This window comes from Sinocyclocheilus anshuiensis, unplaced genomic scaffold (assembly GCF_001515605.1).
Source record: "Sinocyclocheilus anshuiensis isolate Anshui unplaced genomic scaffold, SAMN03320099.WGS_v1.1 scaffold300, whole genome shotgun sequence".
NCBI classification, from domain to species: Eukaryota; Metazoa; Chordata; class Actinopteri; order Cypriniformes; family Cyprinidae; genus Sinocyclocheilus; species Sinocyclocheilus anshuiensis.
Genome location: NW_015557379.1, coordinates 2,995,440 through 3,012,089, shown reverse-complemented (window position 1 = coordinate 3,012,089; position 16,650 = coordinate 2,995,440). Strand labels below are relative to the sequence as shown.

Below are 16,650 nucleotides of genomic sequence, written 5' to 3'. Positions count from 1 at the left end.
ACGGTCCTGACGCCTATGGCCCAGGACTTCTGAGGGTGGGCCCCTCTGGGAAAGAGCGGTGTACACCTCATCATACGGTGCCCGTCTCTCCTCAGTGCCCTCAGGAACTGATGGCAGCTGCATCCAACGTGATACCTTTTGGCCTGTTATACATGAGACCCCTGGAGTGGTGGCTCAGGACCAAGGGGTAACCCACTTTGCATGATCAAGATCACGCGGCGATGCTTACGTGCCTTAGACATGTGGAAGAAACCTTGGTTCCTGTCACAAGGCCCCGTGTTGAGGGCTCCATGTTGTTGCGTAACGCAAATGACGGACGCCTCCCTCATGGGCTGGGGAGGGTCTGTGGGAATGTCCCCATCTCATGTGGCACATCAACTGCCTGGAGATTCTGGCCGTGTTTCGAGCATTGAGGCAATTTCTCCCAGACCTAAGAGGCCATCATGTGCTTGTTCGCACAGCAAAGGCTGTTGGGCCTGATGGCAGCAGCGTCCAACGTGATACCTTTTGGCCTGCTGTACATGAGACCCTTGCAATGGTGGCTCAGAACCAAGGGATTTTCCCCGAGGGGGAATCCGCTTCGCATGATCAAGATCACGCGGCGATGCTTACGTGCCTTAGACATGTGGAAGAAACCTTGGTTCCTGTCACAAGGCCCCGTGTTGAGGGCTCCATGTTGTTGCGTAACGCAAATGACGGACGCCTCCCTCATGGGCTGGGGAGGGTCTGTGGGAATGTCCCCATCTCATGTGGCACATCAACTGCCTGGAGATTCTGGCCGTGTTTCGAGCATTGAGGCAATTTCTCCCAGACCTAAGAGGCCATCATGTGCTTGTTCGCACAGACAACACATCGGTGGTCTCTTACATCAACCGCCAGGAGGGTCTGCGCTCGCGCTCCCTTTACAGGCTGGCACGCCAGATCGAGGCAGGGGCTGAGGCCCGGGGAATGGAAGCTCCACACCGAGGAGGTGGAACAGATTTGGAAGACGTTCGGTCGAGCCCAGGTAGACTTGTTTGCGTCTCGAGAGACCTCACAATGTCCCCTGTGGTTCTCCCTCATGCATCCAGCGCCCCATGGTACAGACGTGGCCGAGGCTTCGTCTGTACTCCTTCCCCCCGATTGCTCTGCTCCCGGGAGTTCTGGAGAGAGTTCGCCAGGACAGGGTTAGTCTCATATTAGTAGCCCCATACTGGCCAGGCTGGCCATGGTTTGCGGACCTGGTAGCCCTACTCGGAGACTCTCCATGGGAGATTCCCGTTTGGCGGGATCTCCTCTCTCAGGCGGGGGGCACCATTTTTCACCCCCGCCCAGAGTTGTGGAAACTGTGGGTGTGGCCCCTGAGGGGCCACAACTCGTAGCTTCCGGTCTCTCAACTAAGGTTGTTGATACCATACTCCACTCCAGAGCTCCATCCACGAGGAAACTGTACTCCTTGAAGTGGGTTGTTCACTTCATGGTGCGTAAATCGTCAGCTGCTCCCAGTTAACTGCCCGGTTGGTTCAGTTCTGGAGTTCCTGCAGAAATGATTCTTCACAGGTTTGACCCCCTCCACTTTTAGAGTGTTCGTGGTGGCCATAGCTGCTTTCCACTTCCCTTTGGGTGGTAATTCACTGGGGGAGAAACCCGTTGGTACATGTATCTTTCATTGTGCTTGAGGCCAGGAGAAGTATGGTACTGCTCCAGACTTTCAGGTGCTTCTGTCTTAGCGGTGCTCGCCATGATTTCACACTAAACAGGCATTTGTCAGTATGGTGGCGTGGGCATACTCATTCCCAAAGCGTTTTTTTGACGCAGCTCGAGTTCCTGAAGGGGAACGTCTCTAGGTTACGTATGTAACCCTGGTTCCCCCGAGGGAACGAGAAGCTGCGTCGCGTTGCCATACTTCCTGCATCCCTGTGAGCGACTTGCTTCAACTATCAGAAGCTAACACTGCTCGTTACGGATGCGCTTTTAAGCTCTCTGGTCTCTACGTCACCCCGCCCGTGACGTTTCGCCATTCCATAGGACTGATTTCACATGTGATTCAGTGCGTGGGCACACAGGGGCGTTCCCAAAGCGTTTTCGACGCAGCGTCTCATTCCCTCGGGGAACCAGGGTTACATATGTAGCCTAGAGATGTTACATGCGTAACCTAGAGACGTTATTCTTTAATATATAATTTGGAAATTTTTTTTTGGGTGCTTCCTCAATTGTACTGAAAGAGCTGTTCATAGATTTGTTGAGAAACTGGAATCGTATTGTGGAATTGGAATCAGAATAGTGAAGTTCCTTAAGCTCTTAAAACCTTTTATCATAAGTCTTTCAACCCTGCGTGAGGTTCAAATCCACTAATGCATTATTAAAATCTATTCTGTAATGTGTCAAGGTCAAGATTGATTTTAAATGAAGATATGAAATCACATATAAGGAGATTTGTTCTGTTTCCAGAAATTCTTGTGTAGTAGCTCTGGTTAGTCTGTCGTCCCCTGCGCTGAACTCATTGGGATCTCTGCCAAATGCTGTATTGATTCTACAGTAAATGTTTGCGTAGTGTGACTGTAATTTATCGAGCCATTTACCCACATTGAGCATATCAGGATCGGTGTGTGAAAAGGTCTCACTGACCCTGGAGCTTTCAATACATTTTTAACTCTTTTGCATAGCTATTACAAAATAAACGTGCAAAACACTTCTAATTACACTCAACTGGACTGGATTTTCCAGGCTTACTGTGCATGTAAAATGATTATTTGGAGTACAAGAAAATACTATTATACGCATTATACTTCAAATTTTGATATTTACTTAACCACTGATTCTTTCACAGGTCACAAATCAATTAAAATAAATATTTTTGTGACATAGATCATCAACTCTTTTTAAACACAGTCAGATGCTCTTGTTTCCGTTGAAGCTCAAGATGTACTCTTTTTTTAATGACAAAAATATATTAATCTATTATGCCTTGTGTGTGTGTGTGTGTGTGTGTGTGTGTGTGTGTGTGATGTCATCGTTATCTCTGTGCCCCGCTGACAGTTCCAGGGCCAAAAACTTGAGGAGTGTGTGTGTTTTAATGTCCCTCTAGACCTCTGCCAGGGAAACTATTTGTTCCTGTCTCTCCATCTCTGAGAGCTCAGTTTAAGCGAGGCCTTTAGGCTCCTGAAATAGTCACACACACACACACAGACACACACACACACACACACACACACACCTTTGCCTCCTCTTCGGGCTGCATGGCGATGGAGAGGAGAAAAAGAACAAAAGAGGAGAAACAGAGCAGTTTAGAGCAACTTTTAAAATAATTCCAGTAAAACACCACAAGTATGATACTGAAAATCTGAAATGACTGTTATTAATATGGTACATACTACCATTCAAATGTTTGGGGTTTGGGTTATCATAGTTTCCACAAACAAATATTAAGCAGCACAACTGTTTTCAACATTGATATTGAGAAGAAATATTTCGTTAGCAGCAAATCAGCATATTAGAATGATTTCTGAAGGATCATGTGACACTGAATATTCAAATAGAAAAGCAATTCTAATAATATTTCACAATATTACTGATTTTTTTTGTATTTTTCACAAAAGAAATGCATGGTAAGCATATCTTTTTTCAAAATTATTTTAAAAAATCTTATCAATCCCAATTTTTTTAATAGTATTGTATGTATGCGGTGACAAGAAAAAGTGTGTGAACCCATTAGAATTGGTTGGTTTTCTTATTGATCAGAAAACGCTTGTGTGTTGTTAGCTTAAGCACATTATGTTTGTTGATACTTGCGATACTTGACAATTTATGACCAATTAATGCAGAAAACCAACCAATTCCAAAGGGTTCACATACTTTTTCTCGACACTAATTATAATGTGCAGTAACAGGTGTGTGTCTATATGAAAATACTGTTTACCAACAAACGTTTGGTCGTGACATGTCTGGGATCTTCAGACACCCCAGAAAAAAAGCTGTTTTAGGTTAGCACTTTATTCAAATTGAGCTGAAAATGACCAGAAACTGCTCTGTGTGGCATTCTGTTTTCAAAAGATTGGTGACGATTTGGCTATCTGTAGATTTCTGTCATTATCTCTCTGGGTCTGGATTTGACACACACTTGTCATCATTATCGCCTCTGCTATGATAAGAACCCATTGAACTGCTGCTGGTGTCTGTAGATTTGCACAAGTTGCCTATGCTTTATTTTAACTTCCAAAGCACAACCGCAATGACAAATAAATGACCATATAACATTATCAGTTATGTAACAGTACCCAGTCTCACCAGCACATGAAAGTACATAAAAAATGTTTTTTAAATGTACTTTTTGTATGCTATTTTGATATTTTGTGCAATCAAAACTTAATATAATCTGATAATTCTACATCAAAATCAAAATTTTACAAGGAATTCAAAGTGATTAGATATCAGAGCCAGACTGTTCTGTTTTATAAGGAAGTTTTGGTGACTGTTACGTTTAAATGTTCACTTATTATTGTTGCCTCTTCTTCTGCCTGTAATATTATTCCCGCCCGGACAGTTTCATAAATGTGTTTTGGATTTTTCTGCTCTATTTGCAGGCATAAACTGCATAGCTGTAGTCCTCTAAATTGAAATCAATGATTGCCACGAAAAGTGAAACTCAAAACAAAGCAAACGCAAGAAAAACCTCCCAAAATATTAATAAGTTATAGATTTTCATTATCTATTTCTCTCTCCTGAGCCTCTGCTCCTACAGTATATATGTATTTTTTCTTTTACCATTTTATCTTCTTACTCTCTCTCTCCGTCTCCCTCTCTCTTATTGGTGGCATTATTGATTTTGAGTGAAAAGTAATAAAACTAATTTCTCAACTTCACAGCGCTTGGATAGGCCAGAGTACATTGGGCTGGAGGTCAGTGCATTTATATATGGAGGGATAGAGAAGAGATGTGCAAGGGGGTATTATACGACACAATTCGTGATTAACCTGGACCCGCAGCGTCGCCGCACCTCCATCCTCCATTCACTCCGCATCCCTCCGTCACAAAACACCATTATTCCTTTTGATTTCTCTGTGAGCCCTGCTCCATTGCTCAAAAAGAGGAGGAGAGAGAACGAGAGGGAGGGAAGAAAGAAAGTGATTGTGAGCAATTGTTTCCTGTCGATAAGACTTGTTCATCCTAAATCTTATTGGCTGTGTCTGTCTTCCTGCGCTGGCCCCTGTGTGCCCCCACTTACAGCAGACCTGTGGGATTTCTCCCAGAATCCTCCCCTCTGATTTAATAAAGAGGCAGAGCTGAACAAATCGAGGAGATTGAAGACTAAACGTTAATGCTGCTTACTGACAGATTCCCTCTATTATAACATCCATTCCTCTCTGGTTTCGTATCTCGTACTGTCTCTCTCTGTCACTCGTATATCTCCTTTCTTTCTTTTGCTTCTCCTTTCCTTTTCTAGAGCTCCTTTTAATGTTTTCCTCACATTAGAGAGATGGATGACGGTGTTGTGTGTCTGCATTTTTTTTCTTTTTGCATGTACAGTATAAAAAATAATTTTTCGAAGCAAAACAAATATGTTTTACAAGGAAATAATTTCAGTTTATCTACTTCAGAAGTTCATGTTTAATTCAATGCATTTCATATTTGTTAATGTGAAATTTACTAGCAATTTCTTAGTGAAAATTGTTTCTATACCAATTTCTTTTTAGTGTAAAGTTGTCAAGTTGTCAACTCAGTTGTCAATAAAATGATTAGTCACCAAAATAACTAATTAATGGTAGACCATTCCCAAGATTTCTGCAGAATATTGCATCTGCTTCTGTTCATTATTAAATATTTTGATTTTATATGATTTAGTCAGGAATTGTATGTTTCACTGTTATTTGTATTTTATTCTTTCTGACTGACTCACAATTTTTTCATTATTTATATATATATATATATATATAATGAAAAAATTATATATATATATATATATATATATATATACAGTATATGTATATATATATATATGTATATATATATATATATATATATATATATAATGAAAAAATTGTGAGTCAGAAAATTATATTTTTAAATTATATTTTTGCTGTGATAAAAAGTGTCCATGTTAGTTTCATGACATGAGAATAGGTCAATTATTTGATTAAATAATAAGTTGGATGTGTAATGAAGCTAAGAGTGTTTTGGTGGCTGTTAATCAGTTAAGAAATGTATTACAGTTAGATAAAAAAAAAACATTCATAATAGTCATAATAAAAGGATTTAATTACATTTTATAACATAAATAATGTTGAACAAATGACATTTTGGAAAAAAATGCACTGCACTGTTGAAAGTTCTTATTGAAAGTATATATAAATGAACATTAATTCTCCAGCATGATTTGAGAAGGAACCAGAGAGCATCTTGTTCTTAAATGAAAATCTGGATTATATGTAATGTAATCATATAATCAATGTCACAATTTCTCTGAAAATCTTCAATAGTTCTTGCTCATTGTACATCATAAGTTTTCTTTGTTTTGAAATGGTTTAAAACCCTAAAATATTGTCTTTATTTCAAGGTTTACAGATTCCCCTTCCAAATATCCCTTGCAGTCTCATTTCGCAGTCTCCTAACCGCTGTATGCCTGTGTGTCTCTCTGTAGGCCACAGAGCTGAATGAGGATCGCACACCCTCGTCTGCCACCGTCATGACCACCTTCACCATCCTGCTGATCGATAAAAATGACAATCCACCCAGGTTTAACAGCTCTGAGTATCACGTCCTGATCCCAGAGCTGGCGCAGGTCGGCTTCGCTCTGCCTCTGTACATACAGGTCGAAGACAAAGACGAGGTGAGACATGCACACATACCAACAGTGAGGTTTTAAAAGAGAATATTTTTCCCTCACATGATTTCCCTGACACATATTAATTATTCAGACGGGCGAGTATGCCTATAGCCTGTGAGTATATTGACTGTTTCTTCATGAGTAAAGCTGTTTGTGGTTTCCATGAACATGACATTTTCTCCAACAAAGACTCTTCTGATGTCAGGAACCCCTGACCGCTCTCACTGCTCTCCTTCATGGCAGTAGCTCCAGAAGGAGCTGGAATCAGTCAGACGTCAAGCTTTCTCACCTGCTCACCTCCTATCACTCAAGCTTCAAACTAGTCATTCTTCTGAATCTGCTCTCCTGGCGGTAAAGTGCTCAAGTCAGCAGCAACATGCTCGCATAACTCCATGCTAATTCTTTCCGATCTGTAAGCAGTTTTTGACACTGCCATCCGCACGTTTTGCTGGCAGAGATGGGCATTTCAGAGTCAGCACTTCGCTATTCGTCATATGTGAATAACAGGACCAGGTCAGTTGGATTGACTGGCTTCCTCACCTTGATCCTTCACCACTGGGTTTTCCTAGGGCTAGGAAATTGTCAAAATGAGTTTGCTGGCGATAAATGTTGTTTTTGCGTCAGTAGTGCAGAAGCAGGGCAATGATTTGTGGGTCAGTTACATGATGCTCAGGTCTGTTCATTTGTTCAAAAATACATTAACATTCAGTTCATACATACAGTCAGTTGAATTGATGATTTTGTTTCATTATTATTATTAAAATTAATTGTAAATATTTTGGGAGAACATAAAGTCAAAAATGTCCTGACACAACTGTCTTGGTATTATAATGAAGAAAAAGCCTTATTATTTGAATTAATTCTAAGAATGAAAACAATATGAAGTAGTTTAGCATGATCTCAGTTATTTCAATTGCTATTATTATTATTATTTTATTTAAAAAATAAGCTCAGACACATACAGTACCAATGATTTGCCTACATGATGATTGTGTCAAAATACATTAAATTCAGGTATAGCCACTTAAATAGACCTTCTTATGATGAGCATCATTTATTTTTGTATTAAAATAAATTTTGATATACAGTATTTGGGGTCGTAAAGTAAAAAATATCACAGTTATACAACTGTACTGATACAATGAAGAAAATAAATCATTATTATAATGAATTCAGTTAAAGAATGAAAACGATACAAAGTAGTTTGGCATTATTTTTCACAGTTATTTTCTTACTATTATTATTTTATTTAAAAACAATGTATTATGTTATTGTTGTTAATCATAATAATAATAATAATTTACTTATTTTTTACTTATATAATATGCTTGGTAAACGCAATTTTAAAATGTCAACTAATCGTTGCAGTCAAGCGTGCTTGTCACAATCTGTTGTACAACAAAAATTAGCAGCATTTTTAACGGTTTTGAAGTGGTTGATTTGTGGGCAAGTATAAAAGCTGAGTTATGAGGCAGAAATATTTACTTGGGCTGTTTATTCAGTGGAAAGCTATATAAATGTTATGGCTTGTGAATATCAAAGGTCTGTAGTGAACGCTTGTCAAGGTCTGAGTTTGAGTGATAAAACCATTCTTGTGCAAATAGGGTAATACATTTTTATAGCTTTTATACTGGAAAATATACTCTAAATTCTAATTTGGATGCAACATGTTCAAATCCGCTATAAAATGTTTATGAACAAACACATTCTGATGTACGTCCATGGTCTCTTGCATGGCGTCATACACAGACAGGGACCCCATTTAGACTGGAGCAGGGTTTAATGTACTTTTGAGTAGGTGAGATACAGCATCAAATTATCACTAACCAGCAGAATCAATTAGAGATAAGAGCAGCACAAGTCAACTTAAGATTGATTCCTGCTTCAAATTATTGGAACAGAGAGTGACAGATAAATAAAGAGGGAGAAAGAGCGGCAAACTAGCAGTCTACTTACTGTATACTGCATACTTTTTTATAATTTTCTTTTTTATAAAGTAAGACATAAAGCAACATTGAAAAAAGATTCTTATGCTTACCAAGGCTGCATTAATTTATCAAAAATAAGGTAAAAAAAGTAATATTGCATCTATCAAATGCACTTTATCCAATCAGAAGTTCCATTCCCAGAACTATCCATTTTATTATTCTGACAATTGTCATAAATGTATTCAATGCATGCAGAAAATTTGTGTGCGCAGTTTACATACATTATACTGCAGAAATAATACGAGTAGTCTATTAGTATGCTCTTCTGAACATAACCAGGTGATTAAACAGAAAGTGCGTGAAAATCACCTACAGTCAGTAACTCAAAAATTTTACTGTCCTGTCACTTTTGATTGGTAAATCAAAATTCTATTGGTCTCCAATTACTTAACTCCTTCTTTCCAGTCTAAGTCCCTTTACCCTTCAGTCTTTGAGGGCATGCAGCTCTTTTTCTCCTTTGAGCTGTGGGTGTTTCGTCTTACACTGGAAATATAGCAGCAGCTACATATTAGAGGCATTTTCAGCTCTCTCAGCACAAGACTTTCTGAACACACAGGCGAGTAGAGAGAGAGAGATAGTAGCTCTTCAGCACAGTGAGGCTCGACTCTGATCCTAATGCAAGATGAACAACAGTTCTTCAGAGGGTCCAAGAGTTCAGTAACCACCTCAGCCTGCATATGCATGTCTTTGAAGAGGCTTCTTGGGCTCAAGCTGAGTGTTTATTTTGGGATGAGTTGGGGACTGAGGTTCAGGCTGTCCTTCTCTGTCTTTTTTGGACTTCAATGCATCAAACTACATAAATGATGGCAGTTAATATGTGTGTACGTGTGTGTGTGTGTATGTATATATATATATATATATATATATATCATTAGCTACCTCATTAGCGCAACTTAATCAAATTAATTACATAATTATTAATTATTTGTTCTGAATTTATGTATATGGGCTTGACATTAAATGGGCTTGAACCCAAATGTGGGTGTATTTCAGTAGTGGCCTGTAACACAGTCACTCCCACTAGCCACTTTTGGCGTGTTGAATTTATGTACAATAAAGGAGCTCGACATTAATGCTTGTCCAGGACAAGTGGAATTTTTGAAGTGGCAAGTGAAAAAATGTTTTACTTGCAGGACCGGACAACTAACCTGATAAAAATTTTTCGTGAGAATGATTTTTTTTTTCACTCAGTGTAAATGGTGACTAATAATGGATAATGTATTGACAGTAACAAGGTCGCACAAACTGGCTGCACACAACTGCACATAGAAGAAACATGGTAAAAATGTAGTTTTTATATTTATAACATATGATATAGCCTAGTTAAGCAACATGACTCAACCAATAGAGTGAAGTTTTCCCTGAAAACCTGAACCACTGCAAATTCAAACAAGTAGTTAATATTAAGTGACTTACATTTTAGACACAGTATTTTCAGTGTTGACTGTTTTTTCTCAATTTGGTTAATGAAAATAGTTCCAAACAAAGATCACAGCAACTTCTGTAGCAAATGTAGCTATTGCTCATTGTGAATGGTAATGCATTAACTAAGGTTAACTAATGAGGTCTTATTGTAAAGTGATACCTATTGGTCTTTCTTATCTTTTAATCTGTGTAAAATTTTTAACTTTATAATTTTTTTGTGTATTGCTGTATTGTATTCATATGTTCAGTTATTTTTGTTATAAGAAAAAAGTTATCAAACCTGTTATACTGTATTATGACAACACTTTTTTTGCAACTAAATTTCAACATCGTGATAACACCGTATACCGTGATAAAAGCATTATCAATTAATCGCAACATGAAAATTTGATACCGGCATATCCCTATGTCAAGCCCTAAATGTGTTTGTATGTGTATGCATGCCATATATGTCTGCGTATATGTTCTGGTAAAATTCTTTATTATGCAATTTTTGTAAAGTTTATGGGACATGATTCATTTATTAACTTTTTTGTATTATTTTCTTTTGTTGTTAAAAGGGACAGTTCACTGAAAAATAAATATTTAGTTGTAATTTATGGTACTCCTGTCATTATGTTATATAAAAATATCTCAGTATTTCTTTTTATTTATTAATTTATTGAACTATTCCTTAAATTGCACTAAATGAACATTGTAAATTGACACACCTAGCACAACGTGCACCCACTAACCCAGTGCCTTATAGTAAGATTTCTTACCGTGTTTCTAAACTTTCGCTGTATGGTTCATCTTCAAACTTTCCTGCTGATGTGTGTGTGACAGGCAGCTTTTATCTTCTCTGTAGTGGTTAAGGCAAATGGACGGGCAATTACGTTTATGGCCAGTGAGTGTTGACATCCCTGCATATTGGATGGCTCTTTAAATAGCCCCCATCAGCTACAATGGCTCTCTAAGCACTCCAAACAAAAACAAGGGATTATTTTAACCGCCGATGTAATTCCGTCATCGATCTTGAGAGTCGTCCTCTGTGTCGCTTGCGTTCCGAGGCTTTTAAGAGCACAAACGTGACGAGAGGTTTCTTTGCTCCTGGGATCTTGACAGTTAGTGGTTTTGATTATGGATAGAGATGTGTGCTGGATGGTTTGCCTTTACTGTGTGTTGTCATCCCGCTAGAAGCTGACAGGTGAATCTTTATAGTGCATGGTGTTGGGCGATGAACAGCTGGGTTTTCGTGTGGTCAGAACAGAACAGGTTTAGATTTGGATTTGCTGTGATCAGTGTGCACATTATACTGCAACATTCAAGGAGTTCAGCTGTTGTAAAAGAATTTCGGCCTTTTAAAGGAATATTTAATGTCTGCTAAATTATTGCATGCAAATGTAAAGGTTTGTCTCGTGCAATACTAGCTATAATTTGGCACCACTACACTCAGAAAAAAAAGGTACAAAATTAAAATGTGTTAATATTTTACTATATGTTAAGGGTGGATATCAGTTGTTTATTAATCATAAAACAATACATATTACTGTTATAGTTTTCATTAATAATCATTGTTATATAGATGATGATATTGTCTAGTGGTCTTATTAATGTTTTTAGCATGATTTGTGAAAATGTAACTACTATACTGAATGACATAGCATAGACTTCTTCATGGTGTTTTCATTCTGTAACCTACTTGTTCTACAGATCTGTGTACTAGTGTTAAATGCTACTGTTTTTTTTGGCAGTGTTGGTAAAGTTTCTTAAAGATAATATCATGATATTTTTTGTGTTTCCCTTAGCGAATGTGCTATCCTGTCATCAATAACCTGTCCATGGGTTTTTTTGATTACTGTCAGTTTAAGTGCCGGCAATGCAGTGTTGCCAGATACTGCTATAAAAAACAAATAAAAACCGAAAAATAAATAAAAATAAACTAAATTATTGAAAATATTTTGCAAATAAGATAAGATAAAGATATCTGCAAAAAAAAAAACTGCAACTTTCCACTTTATTAACTTTCAAGTGTCAAATTAAGTGGAAAACACAAGTCTAAGAACGATACATGCATACACTGAGAAGTTTTAAACAGCTAATTAGTCATTCAGAGAACAAATTTTATTTTTGAACATGAAAAATTTACCGAGGTCCAGACCTCATAGATGGCTATGAGCCTGACTGGTATGGTACCTTCCTATGCTTTTGCACCGTATTTACCCCCTGTGCATTTTTGCACATCGAAAGTAAATATTTGAACCAAAAGCGTAGATATTAGTACTTAAATGATACATATTAGTACCTTTTGAAAAGGTATTGCCCCAGTCACAGCTTTTGTACCTTTTTTCCTGTTGTTACTGCATTAGCATGTTTTTTTTTTTTTTTCTGTCAGTTTTAAGGGTGTTCTAGTTGCTGGGCAGTTGCTGTGGTGTTTTTTTTTGGTGGTTGCTAGCATGGAAAATTTAATGAGAAATGAATCTTCGTGTCCTCTGTGTTTTCAATGTTTTGAAAGTGCCACAGAGTCATAGTGTTTACTTCTGCTGCCGGAATGAACCAATGAATCATTTGCTTGTAGCTGTCTGTGTATATTAAGCCAAGATAGGAGATAGCGTTTTAACAGAAAAAATGACACACATCACCTTAAAAGCTGTAAAAGCACTCCAATAGTCCATTACAGCATCTCAGGCAGCGTGTTTTCAAACGGATGATCGTTCAGAGAAAATGAGGTGTTATGTCAGCAACTGCAGTCTGCGTCTCTTCATTAGCATTAAGGTTAATGTAGATCAGAATGAAACTCAGGATTAATGATTGTGTCAATCCGCACGACAAACAGCCGGCAGCTAGCTAGTTAGTTTGTACAACAACAAACTTTAACTCTTAAGAAGAATAGTGTTTGTTGGCTTACATTTGCATTCGCAGATCATAAAACTAGATGACTCGGAGAAGAATATCTGAACAAATGAATCTCTTGATTATGCTTGTATGTGAGAGTTCGAGTGACACAAACTCTCTTTCTCTCTCGTCATCTGCACAGTGGCCGTTCATTCGGTCAGATTTCCTTCAGCAAGGCCTCCGGCTCCTCATTCGCCTCCTCAATTACAGTGTCCGGCCCGAGGAGCGGCGTGATGGAGGGATTTTCATAACTGAGAGATATAAAAGAAGTGAATATCTCCGATTAACCTGGAGTGCTGCTCTCTTTAGCGAGGGCTGGTCTTCGCTTATCGTCCTTTATTTCACGCGCTCAGTCTCTTTCTATTATTTTATTGTTCGTGCTCTGTGTGTTTTGCTCTGTAAGGAAACACCTCGGGTTAAATGTTTATTGAACTCTGAAACTATTTTCTCTGTCCGGATCAATTCACCACGTTACGGTCACAAACGGCTTCGCCTGCAAATGGAATCTTGCGGGGATGTGTGTGTGCGCGCGTGTATTAGCAGTGTTCTTCATTAAGCATAGTGCTTTTATTTGTATGTACAAATATAAGCACTGAGCGGTAGGCTAGTTGTCACGCAGGGAAGTTGTTTTTGAATGAACTGATTTTTGAGTAAATTTATCACACAAGTCTTCTTTTGTATAACGGTGTATTTATTTATTTATTTTTATTTAATTTTTCCCTCTAAATTCCTGTATCATCATATTTTTGTGATAGCTCTTGGATTAAAATACATTTTTATGTACAATTATAGCATTTATTAATATTTTGTATTAGCTGTTATTTTTATATTGTTTATTTTGTTTGCTTTCATTTAGTTTAAGCTTTAGTAATATGATTTTTTTATTTCTATTTAGCCTTAATTTTTTAATTTCACTTTAAGTAATTTTAGTATTTAAATGTATTTTTGCCTCTACCTTATTATTTAACTTTTTTTAATTGAGTTCATTTTTGAATTTTTAAAAATGTTTTTCATCTAATATTTGTATTTTATTTTATTAATCTTATTTCCGTTAACAACAATATTTTAATAGTTTTAGTGTAAGTTACCAATTTTAACACTTATAAACAAGTGAACATCCTAATAGTGTTCAAATTTAGCTGGAAGCCTGTGAACTATTGTGACAACTTACCCCATTTAAAAGCATCGTTAGCTAACTATGGTGGTTCGTTCCATTGAACTCTATTGGTAATGATGGAACTTACGACCATAGTTGCTTTTGGGAAACGCACCCCTGTTTGATCAAAAATAGTGTAAATGTTTATAGAGTAAAAAGTGTGAGAATTAATTATTGTCTCCCATATTGTTAAGAAAATTACAGTATCTCTCTATTTTGCATCTTGAAATTTTGACTTTTACAGTTTTCATTAAATTAAATGACTTTTTTATTTTAACATTCATTTTTATGAGCCAACATAAAATACCATATTATTTATCACAGATATTTATTGAAACAGGTTGAACTGATCAGCAGTGATGCTCTCTCATACTGATAAGTCGCAAACAGGATTGCTAATTTACTGTAATGACACACTCTTTAGGAAGCGTAATAGCCAAATAAAAAGCACATTAAAACCGTTGCAATATTCATAATGTTGCTCAATTTTATATGGCCAGCAAAATAACCGTGACTACATCCTGAATACATTCACTAACACATAGACTAGTACACAGGGTTTGTAGGTCTACCATGTGAGATCTGATAAGAGAAAAACCCTCAACCCATCTTCTCCTTTTTGTGTGAGAGAGAGAGATTACGACAAAAAAAGAAAGAGAGAAGGAGACTCGAAGAGATGGAGTGATTGTAGAGACAGATAAGTGTGGACTTAGTAGAGATAGCAAGTAAACACACACAATAATCAATCACAGATTCTTCTCACCATGCTCAACATTATTGCTTTTTGAGTGTGTTTGTGTTCGTGCTTACGTGTGTGTCTGGGTCGGTACGTTCGCTTCGCTTTTCGTCTGAACTATATTCCAGATATTTCTTCTCATCGTAAGTTGTTGTGACGGCTCAAGCAACTGTGTGTTTTTCAGTCAGCGAATCTCTCTGTCAGTGTAAGTGCCAGCTGCCTCACTCACACTTTAGCATTGTGTTTAATCAGAGTGTGTGATGCAGTGTGTGAACGGTATGAAAATTGCACTTTCTAAGATAGTGATGAGTCATCATTGAATTTACTTCCTGCCATATGTCCTGTCTTCCCCTCGCCGGCCTCACGGAAGAGAGAATGACACTAATGAGGGACTTCCTATCATCTCTCCATTTGCTCGGGATCTCTCTGTACCTGATACAATGACGAGAGGCAGAAATGATTATTGCAGAACATTGTATAACTTTTTTACGTGAAGTTTAAGTTTTATTTCGAGTCCATCCAATGAAATCCCTGTCAAAACACACTCTCACATTTGAGGAAAGGATGAGAGAGGAACTTTTTGCAGGTGTGATGTACTGAATGCTAAATTTGGATTTTTTTATGAGACTTAATGGAGTTCTCTTGGTTTGTTGGTGTCAGATTTTCTCCTCAAATTCCTTTGGAGAAAGGGAAGTAGACACATATCTACAGCCCTTAAAAAGGTCTTTAAAAGTCTTAATTCGTGCTTTCACAAATTAAGATCTTAAATGGCAGCAGAAAGATTTAAATTCATAAAGTCATCGCATTAAATGTTGAATGCACTAAAAAAAGAATATCTTTCTTCCGTTTATTTTTTTGTAATACATACATGTAAACATTCTTAAATCAAGATACATTTATTTGAGATTCACACTGAACATATGTAGTCTTGAACAAAATTACATTTTATGCTTAAAACGTTTATGATTAAAACAAGAACAAATGTCAGTGTGGTATTAAAACATGCTTCCCTTTGAACTTTTCGGAACCCATTTGCAGATATTTGTTCTTCACAGAAAACAAGACTTCTTATCTTATGTAGTTTTGCCTCTCAAGTAAATGCATCTTGATTTAAGAATGTTTAGAACATCGCTTTTTTTGGAGTTTTTTTTTTTTCTAGTGGTTGGGAGCCAGTGGTGTATAAAGTACCTGAAAGCCATACTCAAGTAAAAGTACAGATATCTTACCAGAAAATGACTTTGGTAGAAGTTGAAGTCACCGTTTAGAATATTACTTGAGTAAAAGTCTTAAAGTATGTGATATTTATTGTACTTAAGTACGAAAAGTATTTTTTAAATCTTAAACGTACTTAAGTATTGAAAGTAAAAGTACAAGTAAATGCAAAATGGAAAAGAAGCAAATAAATATATATAAATAAATGTTCATATGCACAGCTTGAGTAGCAAGATTGTGTTCAGTTTTAAATCTTTCTTCCATTTTGCATTTTTGGGTAAGAATAAGAAGCACTTTATTCGGTACTTAGTGTCTTTCATTCCAACATAAGAAAACATTTCTGGAATCTGCATCTGAAATAGCATTTAGATGTATTTACACAGCTTATGTATCTCAGAGGGGACATGGATGCATTTAAACCACAGTTACAGATGCATAAATAGGCCTAATGTTTTGT

At 37.2% G+C, this 16,650-nt stretch overlaps 1 protein-coding gene across 1 annotated transcript in view; it reads left to right on the top strand.

Moving 5' to 3' along the window:
* Nucleotides 1–16,650, top strand: part of cdh23 (cadherin-related 23) — a 270,976-nt gene that overhangs the window by 146,151 nt on the left and 108,175 nt on the right. Inside the window, exon 11 of the mRNA XM_016474656.1 lies at nt 6,617–6,805. Coding sequence (XP_016330142.1) covers nt 6,617–6,805 — 189 coding nt within the window. The remainder of the gene's footprint in view (nt 1–6,616; nt 6,806–16,650) is intronic.